Raw genomic sequence first — 18,202 nt, 5'->3', positions numbered from 1 at the left:
CTTGAACCTTGACTGGTATCTATAAATGATAGCTTGTGTAGTCCTTTCACGAAAAGATTAGAGCACACACAATAACCCACACACCCACACACACACAATAACCCACACACACACACACACACAATAACCCACACACACACACCCACACACACACAATAACCCACACACACACACACACACACAATAAGACACACACAAGCTGTGTTTTCCCTCGGCCATTTTATTATAAAAGTTGAGTTTCTACTGACAGTGAACAGGAAATAAAAAACAACATGAATAAGGGGGGGGGTAACCATGGCAACACACAGGGGTGCAGGGTAACCATGGTGACTGTGAGGGGGGCAATTTAACATCTGATGACCTCTCTCACACACACACACATTCTCACACAGCATACATTCTGAGGCCCAGTGTGAGTGTTTCAGAGTTTCTGTCTGTCTGTCTGTAACCTGTCTGTCTGTAACCCGTCTGTCTCTCACCTGTCTGTCTGTCTGTCAGTAACCTGTCTGTCTGTCTGTAACCCGTCTGTCTCTCACCTGTCTGTCTGTCTGTCCGTCTGTAACCTGTCTGTCCATCTGTAACCTGTCTGTCTCTCTGTCTCCCTGTTAGCCGTCTGTCTCCCTGTAACCCGTCTGTCTCTCACCTGTCTGTCTGTCTGTCAGTAACCTGTCTGTCTGTAACCCGTCTGTCTCTCACCTGTCTGTCTGTCAGTAACCTGTCTGTCTGTAAGTGCTGCTATCACTGTTATAATAATTATAATAATGACTGTAGTCGTTTCAATATGTCGGAGTGATTAAAATCTGCTTCCTGTCTGTCTGCCTCTGAAGAGGCTGGATATGTGTTCACCTGTCTGTCTGCTCTGAAACACACACACCTACCTGTCTCTCTCTCTCTGTCTACTCGTCCTCTTCATCATCATCATCATCCCCCTCATCATCTTCCTCCGCCCCTCCTCCCCCTCCCCCCCCTCCCCCCCCCCCCCCGGCCTGAGCTGAGGATCCAGGAGTCCTGGAGAAGGTAGTCCCGCCCCCACGATACGCCACCATGTCCTACAGACAGACAGGCACACAGACAGACAGGTTAGAGACAGCTTACAGACAGACAGGTTACACACAGGTTAGCGACAGACAGGTTAGAGACAGGTTACAGACAGACAGGTTACACACAGGTTAGAGACAGACAGGTTAGAGACAGGTTACAGACAGACAGGTTAGAGACAGCTTACAGACAGACAGGTTACACACAGGTTAGAGACAGACAGGTTAGAGACAGGTTACAGACAGACAGGTTACACACAGGTTAGAGACAGACAGGTTAGAGACAGGTTACAGACAGACAGGTTACAGACAGACAGGTTAGAGACAGCTTACAGACAGACAGGTTAGAGACAGGTTACAGACAGGTTACACACAGACCGGTTAGAGACAGGTTACACACAGGTTAGAGACAGGTTACAGACAGGTTAGAGACAGGTTACAGACAGGTTACACACAGGTTAGAGACAGACAGGTTAGAGACAGGTTACAGACAGACAGGTTACAGACAGACAGGTTAGAGACAGGTTACAGACAGACAGGTTAGAGACAGGTTACAGACAGACAGGTTACACACAGACCGGTTACACACAGGTTAGAGACAGGTTACAGACAGACAGGTTAGAGACAGGTTACACACAGGTTAGAGACAGACAGGTTAGAGACAGGTTACAGACAGACAGGTTACACACAGACCGGTTAGAGACAGGTTACACACAGGTTAGAGACAGGTTACAGACAGACAGGTTAGAGACAGGTTACACACAGGTTAGAGACAGACAGGCACACAGACAGACAGGTCAGAGACAGGTTACAACCCTAACAAACACTAGTTATTAGGGATGAGAATTTGAAAGCAATTGTATATTCGAATATTCGACCCCCCAAAAGACGGTTAACCGAAATGTAAATATCCTAGAAAAAAAAAAATTGGGTAAAAAAAAAAAATTCTAACATTTTTTTTCGAAAAAATATTTTTCAATAACTTTTGGAAATAAATAAATACATGTTCAAATAAGTTTAGAAACCAAGTCGAATTTGTCAAATGTATTGAACTGGTGATCACAGTTTGACAGCTATAGGCCTACAGCTTTCATGTGCGGAGGCAATTCAGGCCAGCTGTAGAGGAGACCCTCTCAGCTGGAACGGAGGTTGTGGGTATAGCAAGGTATAGTATGTATATATATAAGTTTAATTTGGCATAGTTTGCACTCTACACCGCACTCACTAACCTGGTGGAAATCTTTCCACTCCTTCTTGACGCCATGTCTGTTGTGTAGGACTCTTCTTAGAGTGTAAATAATTACCGGACTATGACTGGTCAAATATGTTGAATATCGGCAAAACTAAATCTCTCCTGTCAAAATGTCTTTGTACTTTGCCGCCACACACGGTTGCCAAGCAACGCTTATTGTTGTTTAGGCTGGCCACTCATGTGTCGCGAGTGTTGACAGGGGGCGGGGGAGCACGCTCATGAACTGTTAGCGCCCGAACCTCCCAACGGCTGCGGAGCGCATTTGGGCATAAGATGAGGTTTGAGTCTGAGTGATCTGCGTGTAGGCAGGGGCAGCAGCCATATCATTAGAACTAGATCTGATGGGTTTGGACATAAGATGAGGTTTGAGTCTGAGTGATCTGCGTGTAGGCAGGGGCAGCAGCCATATCATTAGAACTAGATCTGATGGGTTTGGGCATAAGATGAGGTTTGAGTCTGAGTGATCTGCGTGTAGGCAGGGGCAGCAGCCATATCATTAGAACTAGATCTGATGGGTTTGGACATAAGATGAGGTTTGAGTCTGAGTGATCTGCGTGTAGGCAGGGGCAGCAGCCATATCATTAGAACTAGATCTGATGGGTTTGGGCATAAGATGAGGTTTGAGTCTGAGTGATCTGCGTGTAGGCAGGGGCAGCAGCCATATCATTAGCTAGAACTAGATCTGATGGATTTGGGCATAAACGCGAGTGAAGTACCGGACGCGAGAGAGAGATCAGCACCTGCAGCTCTGCCTGCTGTGAGGGACCGGTGAGCGGAGCAAAACACACCTTTAGACGTCACCTAACACATTTAGCTATGGCACTGTCGTATACATTGAATTATTCAATTTGATGATATGTAATCAATTTAGGCATCCCTCCCAAAAAAATTTAAAAAATACAAATATTCATAACTCGTATTCGAATACCTGAATAATTTCAAATATTCGATTAATCGTTCCCATCCCTAGTTATCTGGCTTAACTAACCCTAACAAACACTAGTTATCTGGCTTAACTAACCCTAACAAACACTAGTTATCTGGCTTAACTAACCCTAACAAACACTAGTTATCCGGCTTAACTAACCCTAACAAACACTAGTTATCCGGCTTAACTAACGCTAACAAACACTAGTTATCCGGCTTAACTAACCCTAACAAACACTAGTTATCTGGCTTAAGGCGAGACACGGCAGGCAAAAACATCGTTTTTCCTGCACTGGTCAATTTTGAGATTTTGTGCTATTTTGATTCCATAACATGTTTTCTTTCAGGCTTTTGGAAGGAAAACGTACAAAATACACATTTAAGTGTTTATTTTACTAAAGTTTGTCTATTTGCGTCTGTAGATTTCTCCTAAATTCACCAAAAGTTAGCATTCTAACGTAACATAAAGTACCGCGACCGCTGTTTGCACCATGTCTTCAGAGGTATTGTTGGAAAGCTCCGTTTCTCCTGCACAATCTCATCGGATCCAAATATGGTCATTTCCTTTGTATCAGCAACCAATCGTGAAAGTGCAAAGGGGTCTTAAACCAAGAAACGAAATCTCATTGGCTGGTGTCAATATCTGACAACGTGATTCGTTCAGATGCGTCACGTGGTGTGCTAAAGCACTTCCTGGTTAGCTTTCCGCTCGAAATTTAAATCTGAAAATGGCAAAATAACGGCGAAAAAAACGTTCACAGAGAAGACGACAACAATTGTCACTTGCACAAAGCAAGGTTATACAAAAAACAAATGACCCCGAACATGAAATACCTTCACGGAGTGCGTCGATGCGCAAGCTATCATCCAGATAACAGGAGGGTTTAGCTAGCGTCACACTGCAATCTTTAAAGGTTGTTTTCTCAAAATGAGTTTTTTCTCCTACTCTGAGTTCGAAATTTCCACTTCAGTAGCAGTTACATACACCAAACCTTCCAGTTATATTCCTATCAATATTATGAAGGCTTTTACAGAAGGGTTTGTTCATATATCCTTTATAGCCTGAATTATATAACATTTTATACCTAAAAACATGGTGAAAATTGATATTTTAGGGCTGTTGACAGTATTTTCTGATTTATGGAGTGATACAAAGAGATATCCAAAATCCCTTCTGTAAAAGCCTTAGATACTAATATGACTACAAAATGAAACAATAATTTTGATCCTGGCTTTATCCAAAGTTCAGATTTCGGTTCCTGAAATGTGTTCAAATATGCGCATATTTCATGAGATAATAGATCATTTGCATATTTAAACATGCTATTTCAGAAAACTTGTAATACAAAAAACAATTGCCTTATTGTAAGTAATTAACTGGAGAAATTTCTAGCTGATATCTTTAAGTTAAAGAAATTACCCTATTCACCTGGGGTGTCTCGCCTTAACTAACCCTAACAAACACTAGTTATCTGGCTTAACTAACCCTAACAAACACTAGTTACCTGGCTTAACTAACCCTAACAAACACTAGTTATCCGGCTTAACTAACCCTAACAAACACTAGTTATCCGGCTTAACTAACCCTAACAAACACTAGTTATCCGGCTTAACTAACCCTAACAAACACTAGTTATCCGGCTTAACTAACCCTAACAAACACTAGTTATCCGGCTTAACTAACCCTAACAAACACTAGTTATCCGGCTTAACTAACCCTAACAAACACTAGTTATCCGGCTTAACTAACCCTAACAAACACTAGTTATCCGGCTTAACTAACCCTAACAAACACTAGTTACCTGGCTTAACTAACCCTAACAAACACTAGTTATCCGGCTTAACTAACCCTAACAAACACTAGTTACCTGGCTTAACTACCCTAACAAACACTAGTTACCTGGCTTAACTAACCCTAACAACTAGTTACCTGGCTTAACTAACCCTAACAAACACTAGTTATCCGGCTTAACTAACCCTAACAAACACTAGTTATCCGGCTTAACTAACCCTAACAAACACTAGTTATCCGGCTTAACTAACCCTAACAAACACTAGTTATCCGGCTTAACTAACCCTAACAAACACTAGTTATCCGGCTTAACTAACCCTAACAAACACTAGTTATCCGGCTTAACTAACCCTAACAAACACTAGTTATCCGGCTTAACTAACCCTAACAAACACTAGTTATCCGGCTTAACTAACCCTAACAAACACTAGTTATCCGGCTTAACTAACCCTAACAAACACTAGTTACCCGGCTTAACTAACCCTAACAAACACTAGTTATCCGGCTTAACTAACCCTAACAAACACTAGTTATCCGGCTTAACTAACCCTAACAAACACTAGTTATCCGGCTTAACTAACCCTAACAAACACTAGTTATCCGGCTTAACTAACCCTAACAAACACTAGTTATCCGGCTTAACTAACCCTAACAAACACTAGTTATCCGGCTTAACTAACCCTAACAAACACTAGTTATCCGGCTTAACTAACCCTAACAAACACTAGTTATCCGGCTTAACTAACCCTAACAAACACTAGTTACCTGGCTTAACTAACCCTAACAAACACTAGTTATCCGGCTTAACTAACCCTAACAAACACTAGTTATCCGGCTTAACTAACACTAACAAACACTAGTTATCCGGCTTAACTAACCCTAACAAACACTAGTTATCCGGCTTAACTAATCCTAACAAACACTAGTTACCCGGCTTAACTAACCCTAACAAACACTAGTTATCCGGCTTAACTAATCCTAACAAACACTAGTTACCTGGCTTAACTAACCCTAACAAACACTAGTTATCCGGCTTAACTAATCCTAACAAACACTAGTTACCTGGCTTAACTAACCCTAACAAACACTAGTTATCCGGCTTAACTAACCCTAACAAAGACTAGTTACCTGGCTTAACTAACCCTAACATCATGCCTCTACATCAGGTACAGCAAATGTTTTGTCCCTATGTCCACCTAATATCAATTCAAACACCATGACACAATTCCATCAGATTAATGGTAAAAACTTAGAGGACATTATTCAACTTCTGAAATCCTCCTCCTGCTGCCTTGATATTATTCCAACAGGATTTTTCAAAGATGTTTTTCCTTGCATGGCCTCAGATCTACTTCATATAGTAAACACATCTCTTCACTCAGGTATTTTTCCAGAGGCCCTGAAAACTGCAGTCATTAAACCGCTCTTAAAAAAGAATAATCTAGATGCCTCAGTAATGAACAATTACAGGCCAATATCAAACCTGCCATTTCTAGGTAAAATCATTGAAAAAGTAGTATTTCAACAGTTGAGTAACTTCTTGCATTTAAATAACTGTTTGGATGTGTTCCAGTCAGGATTTCGTCCAAACCACAGCACTGAGACTGCTCTTGTAAAGGTCTTCAATGACATCCACTTAAACACAGACAGTGGCAGAACTTCAGTGTTAGTATTATTAGATCTCAGTGCTGCATTTGACACTGTTGACCACAACATATTACTAGACCGACTAAAAAACTGGGTGGGACTTTCGGCAACAGTTCTAAATTGGTTTGAGTCCTACTTAAAGGACAGAAAAAACTTTATTTCTATAGGTAAATACACATCTGAGTTGACAAATATGACATGTGGGGTACCTCAAGGCTCCATCTTGGGGCCTCTTCTCTTTAACATCTACATGCTACCACTGGCTCAGATAATGAAAAACAACAAAATAAGTTACCATAGCTATGCGGATGACACACAAATTTACGTAACAATTTCACCAGGAGATTATGCTCCAATTCAAACACTGAGTAAGTGCATTGAACAAATCAATGACTGGATGTGTCAGAACTTTCTCCAATTAAACAAAGATAAAACTGAGGTAATGGTTTTTGGAGCCAAGGCAGAACGTATAAAAGTTAGCGCTGAGCTTCAGTCTGCAATGTTCAAAACAACAGATAAAGCCAGAAATCTAGGTGTAGTCATGGACTCTGACCTGAGTTTCAACAGTCACATTAAAACAGTTACTAAATCAGCCTACTATCACCTAAAGAACATATCTAGGATTAAAGGACTAATGTCACAGCAGGATTTGGAAAAACTTGTCCATGCTTTTATCTTCAGTAGACTCGACTACTGCAATGGTGTCTTTACAGGCCTCACTAAAAAATCTATTAGAAAGCTGCAGCTAATTCAGAACGCCGCTGCTCGAGTCCTCACTAACACTAAGAAAGTGGATCACATCACTCCTGTTCTGAAGTCCTTACACTGGCTTCCTGTGTGTCAAAGAATAGATTTCAAAATATTGTTGCTGGTTTATAAAGCTTTGAATGGTTTAGGCCCAAAATACATGTCTGACCTACTGCTAAATTATGAACCATCCAGAACCCTCAGGTCTTCAGGGACTGGTCAGCTTTCTGTCCCCAGAGTCAGAACTAAACATGGTAAAGCAGCATTCAGTTATTATGCTCCGAATATCTGGAACAAACTCCCAGAAACCTGCAGGTCCGCTGCAACTCTTACTACTTTTAAATCCAGGCTGAAGACTTTTCTTTTTGCCGCTGCTTTTAATTGAACTATTCACATCTTAAACTGCACTGTAACTTTTAACTTTTATCCATGTATTTTTTCTTTTAATGTTTATTTTATTATCTTTCCTTTTTAATGACTGATTTTAAATGCCATTTTTAAAATGTCTTCCATTTTTGTAAAGCACTTTGAATTACCTTGTGTTGAAAGGTGCTATATAAATAAACTTGCCTTGCCTTGCCTTGCCTAACAAACACTAGTTATCCGGCTTAACTAATCCTAACAAACACTAGTTACCTGGCTTAACTAACCCTAACAAACACTAGTTATCCGGCTTAACTAATCCTAACAAACACTAGTTACCTGGCTTAACTAACCCTAACAAACACTAGTTATCCGGCTTAACTAACCCTAACAAACACTAGTTATCCGGCTTAACTAATCCTAACAAACACTAGTTACCTGGCTTAACTAACCCTAACAAACACTAGTTATCCGGCTTAACTAATCCTAACAAACACTAGTTACCTGGCTTAACTAACCCTAACAAACACTAGTTATCCGGCTTAACTAACCCTAACAAACACTAGTTACCTGGCTTAACTAACCCTAACAAACACTAGTTACCTGGCTTAACTAACCCTAACAAACACTAGTTATCCGGCTTAACTAACCCTAACAAACACTAGTTACCTGGCTTAACTAATCCTAACAAACACTAGTTACCTGGCTTAACTAATCCTAACAAACACTAGTTACCTCCTCGTATTTCTCTCTCAGCTTCTGGGCCTTCTCCTCGTAGGGCAGCTTGTCAGATTGGGTCCGTTTGCTCCACATCTCTCTCTCTCTTTCTCTCTCTCTACCTGTCTCTCTCTCTCTCTACCTGTCTTTCTCTCTCTCTCTCTCTACCTGTCTGTGTCTCTACAGTTTTCTCACCCGGTCGTATTTCTCTCTCAGCTTCTGGGCCTTCTCCTCGTAGGGCAGCTTGTCAGATTGGGTCTGTTTGCCCCACAGCTCTCCAAGCTTCTTGGCACAGTCGCCTATAGACAGACCTGGAAACTGCTGCTTCACAGAGGGCCGGTACTCACCGCAGAACACAAAGAACGCAGAGCTGGGGAGAGAGAGGGAACAGTTTTAAATCAAGCAGCGTTTAGTCAATCAGTCAATGTTTACAGCCCAATATCACAAAAGAGACCCCCCAGGTAATGGAAGAAACCCCCCAGTCAATGGAAGAAACCCCCCAGGTAATGGAAGAAACCCCCCAGTTAATGGGAGAAACCCCCCAGTCAATGGGAGAAACCCCCCAGTTAATGGGAGAAACCCCCCAGTCAATGGGAGAAACCCCCCAGTTAATGGGAGAAACCCCCCAGGTAATGGGAGAAACCCCCCAGTCAATGGAAGAAACCCCCCAGTTAATGGGAGAAACCCCCCAGTCAATGGGAGAAACCCCCCAGGTAATGGGAGAAACCCCCCAGTCAATGGGAGAAACCCCCCAGTTAATGGGAGAAACCCCCCAGGTAATGGAAGAAACCCCCCAGGTAATGTAATGGGAGAAACCCCCCAGGTAATGGGAGAAAATGGGGAAATGTTAGAATCCTCTGAGAGCAACAGAGGAGGATCCCTCTCTCAGGACGGACAGACTGCAATAGATGCCGTGTGTAAATTGAAAAGTGAATACATTTACAACATAGGTAAAACAAAGTCAAACCCCATGAGGTATCTATCGTCCTTACGGGGGTCTCTGGTTACAGTGAGAGGACTTACGGGGGTCTCTGGTTACAGTGAGAGGACTTACGGGGGTCTCTGGTTACAGTGAGAGGACTTACGGGGCTCCTTACGGGGGTCTCTGGTTACAGTGAGAGGACTTACGGGGGTCTCTGGTTACAGTGAGAGGACTTACGGGGGTCTCTGGTTACAGTGAGAGGACTTATGGGGCTCCTTACGGGGGTCTCTGATTACAGTGAGAGGACTTACGGGGCTCTCTGGTTAGAGTGAGAGGACTTGCGGGGGTCTCTGGTTAGAGTGAGAGGACTTGCGGGGGTCTCTGGTTACAGTGAGAGGACTTACGGGGCTCTCTGGTTAGAGTGAGAGGACTTGCGGGGGTCTCTGGTTACAGTGAGAGGACTTACGGGGACTTATGGCGCATTTCCACTACAGCGCGGAGCTCGCTTCAAGTATGGGTTGCGTTTCCACTTGGCGTAGTTCCGGCTAGCGGGTACTATTTCACAGTTTTTCTGGCCCCATAAATTCGAGGTTCTTTCCGGGCCAACAACCGGGCTGAGTCGGGCTGAGTATGCTAAACTAGAGAGAGAATCGCTGACAAGGGGGCTACAACTACAACAAGATGGACATATCTGACCGTGATTTAATTGTAATACACGTTTCAAAATGATGCCGAAGTAACAACATACTGATACCGGTTAGTAAAAACCATGAATTAATGCTTTGACAAGTCTGCAGACAGACGGCAGGAATGGAGATGGCTATCCATGCCTTTATTTCATCCCGGCTTGATTACTGAAATGCTCTGTTCTCCTGCCTCAACAAAACATCAATAAACCGGTTACACAAGGTCCAAAATGCTGCAACCAGATTGCTACCTCAGATCTCTGTGCCCCGCTGTCCTCGACCACTTTGAGCCTGTATCCCTCTCTGTGCCCTGCTGTCCTCGACCACTTTGAGCCTGTATCCCTCTCTGAGCCCTGCTGTCCTCGACCACTTTGAGCCTGTATCCCTCTCTGAGCCCTGCTGTCCTCGACCACTTTGAGCCTGTATCCCTCTCTGAGCCCCGCTGTCCTCGACCACTTTGAGCCTGTATCCCTCTCTGAGCCCCGCTGTCCTCGACCACTTTGAGCCTGTATCCCTCTCTGTGCCCTGCTGTCCTCGACCACTTTGAGCCTGGATCCCTCTCTGTGCCCCGCTGTCCTCGACCACTTTGAGCCTGTATCCCTCTCTGTGCCCCGCTGTCCTCGACCACTTTGAGCCTGTATCCCTCTCTGTGCCCTGCTGTCCTCGATCACTTTGAGCCTGTATCCCTCTCTGAGCCCCGCTGTCCTCGACCACTTTTGACCCTGTATCCCTCTCTGTGCCCTGCTGTCCTCGACCACTTTGAGCCTGTATCCCTCTCTGTGCCCCGCTGTCCTCGACCACTTTGAGCCTGTATCCCTCTCTGTGCCCCGCTGTCCTCGACCACTTTGAGCCTGTATCCCTCTCTGAGCCCCGCTGTCCTCGACCACTTTTGACCCTATATCCCTCTCTGTGCCCCGCTGTCCTCGACCACTTTGAGCCTGTATCCCTCTCTGTGCCCTGCTGTCCTCGACCACTTTGAGCCTGTACCCCTCTCTGTGCCCCGCTGTCCTCGACCACTTTGAGCCTGTATCCCTCTCTGTGCCCTGCTGTCCTCGACCACTTTGAGCCTGTATCCCTCTCTGTGCCCCGCTGTCCTCGACCACTTTGAGCCTGTATCCCTCTCTGTGCCCCGCTGTCCTCGACCACTTTGAGCCTGTATCCCTCTCTGTGCCCCGCTGTCCTTGACCACTTTGAGCCTGTATCCCTCTCTGTGCCCTGCTGTCCTCGACCACATTGAGCCTGTATCCCTCTCTGTGCCCTGCTGTCCTCGACCACTTTGAGCCTGTATCCCTCTCTGTGCCCCGCTGTCCTCGACCACTTTGAGCCTGTATCCCTCTCTGTGCCCCGCTGTCCTCGACCACTTTGAGCCTGTATCCCTCTCTGTGCCCCGCTGTCCTCGACCACTTTGAGCCTGTATCCCTCTCTGTGTCCTGCTGTCCTCGACCACTTTGAGCCTGTACCCCTCTCTGTGCCCCGCTGTCCTCGACCACTCTGAGCCTGTATCCCTCTCTGTGCCCTGCTGTCCTCGACCACATTGAGCCTGTATCCCTCTCTGTGCCCTGCTGTCCTCCACCACTTTGAGCCTGTATCCCTCTCTGTGCCCTGCTGTCCTCGACCACTTTGAGCCTGTATCCCTCTCTGTGCCCTGCTGTCCTCTACCACTCTGAGCCTGTATCCCTCTCTGTGCCCTGCTGTCCTCTACCACTCTGAGCCTGTATCCCTCTCTGTGCCCTGCTGTCCTCGACCACTTTGAGCCTGTATCCCTCTCTGTGCCCTGCTGTCCTCCACCACTTTGAGCCTGTATCCCTCTCTGTGCCCTGCTGTCCTCGACCACTTTGAGCCTGTATCCCTCTCTGTGCCCTGCTGTCCTCGACCACTTTGAGCCTGTATCCCTCTCTTCTCTCTCGGATGTAGTCAAGCACCTGCGGCCGACAAACTGCACCTCAGACAGCATTCCCTCTCGCCTTCTCAGAGATGTTTTTGATTCAGTTGGAGCAAGTGTTTTATTACTTATAAACACCTCTCTTAGCTCAGGATGTGTCCCAGCTGCCTTCAAACATGCCGTGGTTAAGCCACTCCTTAAAAAGAAAAATCTCGACCCCTCCATTCTCGCAAATTTTAGGCCCATCTCCAAGCTACCTTTTTTATCAAAAGCCCTGGAGCGAGTAGTCCACGCCCAGCTGCAGTCTTTTTTAACCACGCATGGAATCCATGAAAAGTTCCAGTCTGGCTTCAAACCCATGCACAGCACTGAAACAGCTCTTTGAAGAGTTTTTAATGATCTGCTCCTAGCCGCCGACTCAGGTAGCCCAGCTGTCTTGGTGCTGTTAGACCTGACAGCTGCCTTTGACACTGTGGACCATAGCATCCTGCTGTCACGGCTTGAACAGTCCGCTGGCATCACAGGCTCTGCCCTTGCATGGTTCAGGTCCTACCTGACAGACCGTAGCTTCTCAGTGCAGCTAGGTGCCTTCTCCTCTGCCAAAGCCCCTCTTACCTGTGGGGTTCCCCAAGGCTCTATTCTGGGCCCCATCCTTTTTCTACTGTACATACTGCCCCTAGGTTCAATTCTCACAAAACACAACATCCCCTTCCACTGCTACGCCGACGATGTACAGATATATCTGCCTCTCAAAGCAAATGTCAAACACTCACTACAGCAGCTGATGGACTGCTTAGCAGAGATCAAATCCTGGCTGAGCAAAAACTTCCTCAACCTCAACGAGAGCAAGACTGAGGTCATCTTTTTTGGACCGCAACCTCCAGCCTCTCCGGTTGATATTCTGGGGTCTCTCAAAAAAAACATCCTCCCCTCGGTCATGAACCTTGGAGTGACCTTCACCAGCACTTTTAAATTCGACAAGCAGGTCAGCACCGTAGTCAAATCGTGCTTTTTTAAAATAAGACTATTGGCCAAAACCAAGTCGTATTTATCTTTTAAAGACTTAGAAAGGGTTATCAACGCCTTTGTAACCTCGAGACTGGACTATTGTAACGCTCTGTACGTGGGTATGGACCAGGCCTCAATTAAACGCCTGCAGCTAGTCCAAAACGCGGCTGCACGTTTGCTGACTGGCCACAAAAAGCGTAACCACATCAACCCAATTCTGGCCTCACTACACTGGCTTCCAGTTCGGTTCAGAATTGATTTTAAAATCCTTTTATTTGTTTTTAAAGCACTAAATGGGCTGGCTCCGGCCTATATAGCTGAACTCCTCCAGCGCTACACCCCAGCCAGAGCTTTAAGGTCTGCTGACCAGCTGCTGCTGGTAGTGCCCAAGACCAGGCTCAAAACCCGAGGGCACCGAGCCTTCTCAGCAGCTGGCCCTAGGCTCTGGAACACTCTGCCCCTCCATGTGAGGTCGGCCCAGACCCTAGGGGGTTTTAAATCTACTCTAATGTTACATTTCCACCACACGGTCGGCCTCGGCCACGCTTGGTACTGCTTGGCTGCGTTGGGCCTTGTTAGGGCCGACTCACTTCATGCTGCGCTTCCATTACAGTTTAGGAACTGGGGCAGTATATATAGTAACGCAGTGTAGGCGGAGCCGTGACGTCATCTTCAATGAGAACCCCAGAAACACAACACAGCCGTTAGCTGTTAGCACTCAGAGCTCACAGCTCCTCATATCTGTTCAGAAACTCGACAAAAGTTAAACAAGTACAAACCACAGACTGCCTGTGTCATGGTGAATACAGTCGCTGCTTTATTTATGTCTGTATAGGCCGTTGTTGTGAGTGTGGACGGTCGGAGCATATACTGCGTTAGCTTAGCCAATCTCCATTTAGAAAACACGCATTTTAAATGGTGTTTCTCCTGCCGTCTGTCTGCAGACTTGTCAAAGCATTAATTCATGGTTTTTACTAACCGGTATCAGTATGTTGTTACTTCGGCATCATTTAGAAACGTGTATTACAATTAAATCACGGTCAAATATGTCCATCTTGTTGTAGTTGTAGCCCCCTTGCCAGCGCTCCTCTCTCTAGTTTAGCATACTCAGCCCGACTCAGCCCTGTTTGTTGGCCCCGATAGAACCACAATTTTCTCGGGCCAGAAAAGACGTGAAAAAGTGGCCCCGGGCCGGAACTAGGCCAAGTGGAAGCGCAACCAAAAACGGGAACGGCACGCTTAAAGCGAGCTCCGCGCTGTAGTGGAACTGCGCCATAAAAACACACTTCTTCTCTCTGGCCTTCTAGTCAGAGCGGAGCACGACTCCTGACTTTTCCCTGTGTTTTTTATATATCTGTTGTAATTTATTGTGATTGTAGTAATGTGTTTTTATTACATGTACAGCACTTTGGCTCGACTAAAAATCACTTTTAAATGTGCTATATAAATGAAACTTGATTTGATTTGATACACTGCGTTACTATAGTTACTGCCCCAGCTACTAAACTGTAACGGAAACGCAGCATAAAGTGAGCCTGCCTAACAAGGCCTAGCCATACCGAGCGAGGCCCTGTAGTGGAAATGCGCCATTACAGTAGGAAGTGTTATAATGATTAAAGAGGACTTACGGGGGTCTCTTGGGGGCGTTGGGGTCTTTCCTCTTGCGGCCCCTCTTCCCAAACCCTTTGGGGGGGGTGTAGTCCACCATCTCACGGTTGTAGCGCACCTTGTCGGTCTTCGCCATGTCCTCGAAACACTTCTTATCATTGGCCGTCAGACCCTGGAACCAAAGCAGACTCTTATTACTTACTATTACTCTTATTGTGAAGGGCTACTCTCTCTTATTGTGAAGGTGTACTCTCTCTTACTGTGAAGGGCTACTCTCTCTTACTGTGAAGGTGTACTCACTGTGAAGGTGTACTCTCTCTTATTGTGAAGGTGTACTCTCTCTTACTGTGAAGGGCTACTCTCTCTTACTGTGAAGGTGTACTCTCTTACTGTGAAGGTGTACTCTCTCTTACTGTGAAGGTGTACTCTCTCTTATTGTGAAGGTGTACTCTCTTACTGTGAAGGGCTACTCTCTCTTACTGTGAAGGTGTACTCTCTTACTGTGAAGGTGTACTCTCTTACTGTGAAGGTGTACTCCCTTACTGTGAAGGTGTACTCTCTCTTATTGTGAAGGTGTACTCTCTTATTGTGAAGGGCTACTCTCTTATTGTGAAGGTGTACTCTCTTACTGTGAAGGTGTACTCTCTTACTGTGAAGGTGTACTCTCTTATTGTGAAGGTGTACTCTCTTATTGTGAAGGGCTACTCTCTTATTGTGAAGGTGTACTCTCTTATTGTGAAGGGCTACTCTCTTATTGAGAAGGTGTACTCTCTTATTGAGAAGGTGTACTCTCTTATTGTGAAGGGCTACACTCTCTACCCGTCTGTCTGAGTGCCTGTCTCACCTTCCACCTCTCAGAGCACAGTCTCTCTACCCGTCTGTCTGAGTGCCTGTCTCACCTTCCACCTCTCAGAGCACAGTCTCTTTCTACCCGTCTGTCTGAGTGCCTGTCTCACCTTCCACCTCTCGGAGCACAGTCTCTCTACCCGTCTGTCTAAGTGCCTGTCTCACCTTCCACCTCTCGTCTACCCGTCTGTCTAAGTGCCCGTCTCACCTTCCACCTCTCGGAGCACTTCTTGGAGAACTCAGCGAAGTTGACGGACTGCTCCGGGTGTTTCTTGCGATGTTCCTCTCGACACGTCTGGACGAAGAAGGCGTAAGCCGACGTCTTGCCCTTCGGCTTGTTCACATCTTTGCGCATCATACTGGCGGCCTGGCAGACATACAGGAGGAGAGACAGGTACAGAGGTTAGGGTCTGACTGGTTATTGATTTGATATTTGATTCAGTGACTTATCATAATCATAATTGGGAGGGACGCAACCCTCTTTAATGGTCACACATGCAGAGCACACAGCACACGTGTCCTCTGCTTTGAACCCATCCTAGAGCCAGGAGTCTGGTACCAGGAGCAGCTATTGCACAGCGCCCGGGGAGCAATGGGAGTGGGGGGTGGCTGGTGCCTTGCTCAAGGGCACCACGGCAGGGCAGGAGGTGAACTGGGACCTCTCCAAGTAGCAGTCCACGCTCCATTCTTTAGGTCTGTTCGGGGACTTGAACCGGCGACCCTACGGCTCCCAGCCCCTACTGACTGAGACCCTGCATATAGAATAAGGAATCATTCATTATCCCAGCCATGTTGAAGCTGCTCCTGAAGGTTCATTTTAATGTAAACAGAAAACCCTGTGAAATATAATATTTATAAAAATGTGATGAACCCATAAAGAAGATACTGTCTGATAGCAGTGGCCGGTAATCAATCAATCAGAGGGTGAATAAAACACGTTTCATATTAATGATTAAACTTCTTTATTAACTCTGAACAGCAGAGCTTTGTATACAGCTATGTAAATGTAAGCGGTTTGCTGGGCTGTCAGACATGATATTAAAATACAGGTTCACCCACGGACAGATGCCACAGGATTAATAACCCCGTTCAGTTAAAGCATTCTTTATGAGTGGGTTAAAATGCCCAGAAAGTGTGATTCCTGGGGGGTTGACCCTTTAACCTGTGAGTCTGCTTTGTTCCTTTACTCTGATTTTAACCAGGTTTCCGGTGGTAATGTAGTATGTGTACCCCCACAGGGACACGCAGCTCCTCCGGCCGACCCTGCTCCGGTAGAAGCCCCGGAGGTCCCCGGTAACCGGAGCCTCCCGGCCGTGCGACGGACACACAAAGAGAACAAAGAGGGTCCCTTTCTCCCGGGGATCAGAGGTCCAGCGAGCCGAGCAGAGGCTCCGGAACCCGGGTCTGAGAGGAGAGTAGGGTCCCGGTGCTACTCTGCCCGGAGAGAGGAGAGGAGACTCTCCCCGCTAACAGAGGCTCCTCTCGGGGCTGCTGCAGTTAGCTTAGCCGCTAACAGCTAGTCAACAGCTAGCAGCAGAACAATGGACCACCATTTGCTTCCCGCCCTCTGCGGAGCTAGCCGTCCCATCCCCCTCCGCTAGCATCATGCTAACAGCTAACAGCAGTTTAACATCTCACACAGCTGTTTATACAGAGCAGCCGTGCAATGGAAACACAACGGACACAAGCAGGGCTCCGTCTATACTCCGGAGAGTCGTTGTCTGTGAACGGGACCCGGCTATTTACTGGTATTCATGCTCCCTAAATGGGCGTTCCGTGTTTACAACGCTCACACACGCACGCACACACGCATGCACACAAACACAGACAGACAGACCGTTATTCACAGCGGCCATTTTCCCCGTTATTCCCCCGCTTCTCTGTTGTTCCTCTGTCTTTATAGAGACTTTATGAAGGGGGTTACAGGATTGTACTCACTCGGAGGAGCAGCGGGCTGATGCTCTCGGATGCTCTCGGGTTCCCTCGGGTTCTATGGTTCTCAGGTGTTATTGTTGTTGAGCTGAAGCAGCGACTGCAGATCTGCGTCTCTTTCAAACTGGGTCGAGCTCGAGCGCGGACACACCCCCTGGTAACGCCCCCTGGCAACGCCCCCCAGCAACGCCCCCGTTGGTTGTTCCCATTCAGAGGGAGGGAACACGGCTGGCCGACCTGGGCGGAGCTTGGATGAATACTCGCCTGTGATTGGCTCACGGGGCTGCAGGTCAAAGCAGCGTTGCTACACGGCTCCGCCTGCCCAGCAACGCCAGCAGGACGGGGACTGTACACGCGGAGGGGCGGGGACAGTGTACGCTCCTGCGTCTGATTGGACAGCGGTGCTGTACGTCAAAACCAGCAGCCAGTCCGGGAGGAGGTGGAGGAGGGGCGGGGCCAGTGTACGTTCCTGCGTCTGAATGGACAGAGGTGCTGTACGTCAAAACAAGCAACCAGTCCGGGAGGAGGGGCGGGGCCAGTGTACGCTCCTGCGTCTGAATGGACAGAGGTGCTGTACGTCAGAACCAGCAGCCAGTCAGGGCGAGGTGGAGGAGGGGCGGCGCACAGCAGCAGCACCAAGATGGAGATTGTATAATAACACATTTTGTGGTTGTGATTTATTAAGCTGCTTTATGATTCACGGTGACAGACAGGGATATTAATACATATTATATTTCTGTTTCAGAACCACAAGCAGTGTGTGTCCGTGCAGCTTTGTTTGTGCTGCTTCACAAAGACATCTGTGTCAACACATATCTGCATATTAATGGAGGATG

General features: G+C 46.6%; 1 protein-coding gene and 1 long non-coding RNA gene across 4 annotated transcripts; one reads left to right on the top strand and one right to left on the bottom strand.

The window, feature by feature from the left end:
- Window positions 1-200: 200 nt before the first annotated feature.
- LOC117499114 (high mobility group protein B2-like) lies at window positions 201-17,533 on the bottom strand. Of its 3 annotated transcripts, none has more exons than XR_004557658.1 (6): window positions 17,373-17,533; window positions 15,643-15,801; window positions 14,609-14,760; window positions 8,678-8,852; window positions 716-1,049; window positions 201-666 (listed from the first exon to the last, which is right to left on the bottom strand). XR_004557658.1 is itself a non-coding variant. In XM_034151427.1 (5 exons), exons 2-5 carry the CDS (start codon window positions 15,790-15,792, stop codon window positions 897-899), a joined length of 630 nt encoding a protein of 209 aa, XP_034007318.1. In that variant the 5' UTR covers window positions 15,793-15,801; window positions 17,373-17,533; the 3' UTR covers window positions 708-896. The 3 variants fall into 3 exon arrangements, 1 of the variants encoding a protein (XP_034007318.1); XR_004557659.1 differs by having other exon boundaries at window positions 201-647; XM_034151427.1 differs by lacking the exon at window positions 201-666 and having other exon boundaries at window positions 708-1,049.
- On the top strand, window positions 2,450-3,178 carry LOC117499121. Its single transcript, XR_004557660.1, has 2 exons — window positions 2,450-2,567; window positions 2,738-3,178. It is a non-coding gene; the product is annotated as an uncharacterized LOC117499121 (long non-coding RNA).
- Window positions 17,534-18,202: the final 669 nt, after the last annotated feature.

This window comes from Trematomus bernacchii, unplaced genomic scaffold (assembly GCF_902827165.1).
Source record: "Trematomus bernacchii unplaced genomic scaffold, fTreBer1.1, whole genome shotgun sequence".
NCBI lineage: Eukaryota > Metazoa > Chordata > Actinopteri > Perciformes > Nototheniidae > Trematomus > Trematomus bernacchii.
This window is presented reverse-complemented; position numbering and strand designations above follow the sequence as displayed.

Excerpts from the sequence above, each read along its gene's own strand:
- LOC117499114 (XM_034151427.1), bottom strand. The coding sequence starts at position 15,792 with ATGATGCGCAAAGATGTGAACAAGCCGAAGGGCAAGACGTCGGCTTAC. Across the intron at positions 8,853-14,608 it reads AACGCCCCCAAGAGACCCCC|CTCTGCGTTCTTTGTGTTCT; the intron begins GTAAGTCCTCTT and ends CTCTCTCCCCAG. Across the intron at positions 1,050-8,677 it reads TGAGAGAGAAATACGACCGG|GACATGGTGGCGTATCGTGG; the intron begins GTGAGAAAACTG and ends GTCTGTCTGTAG.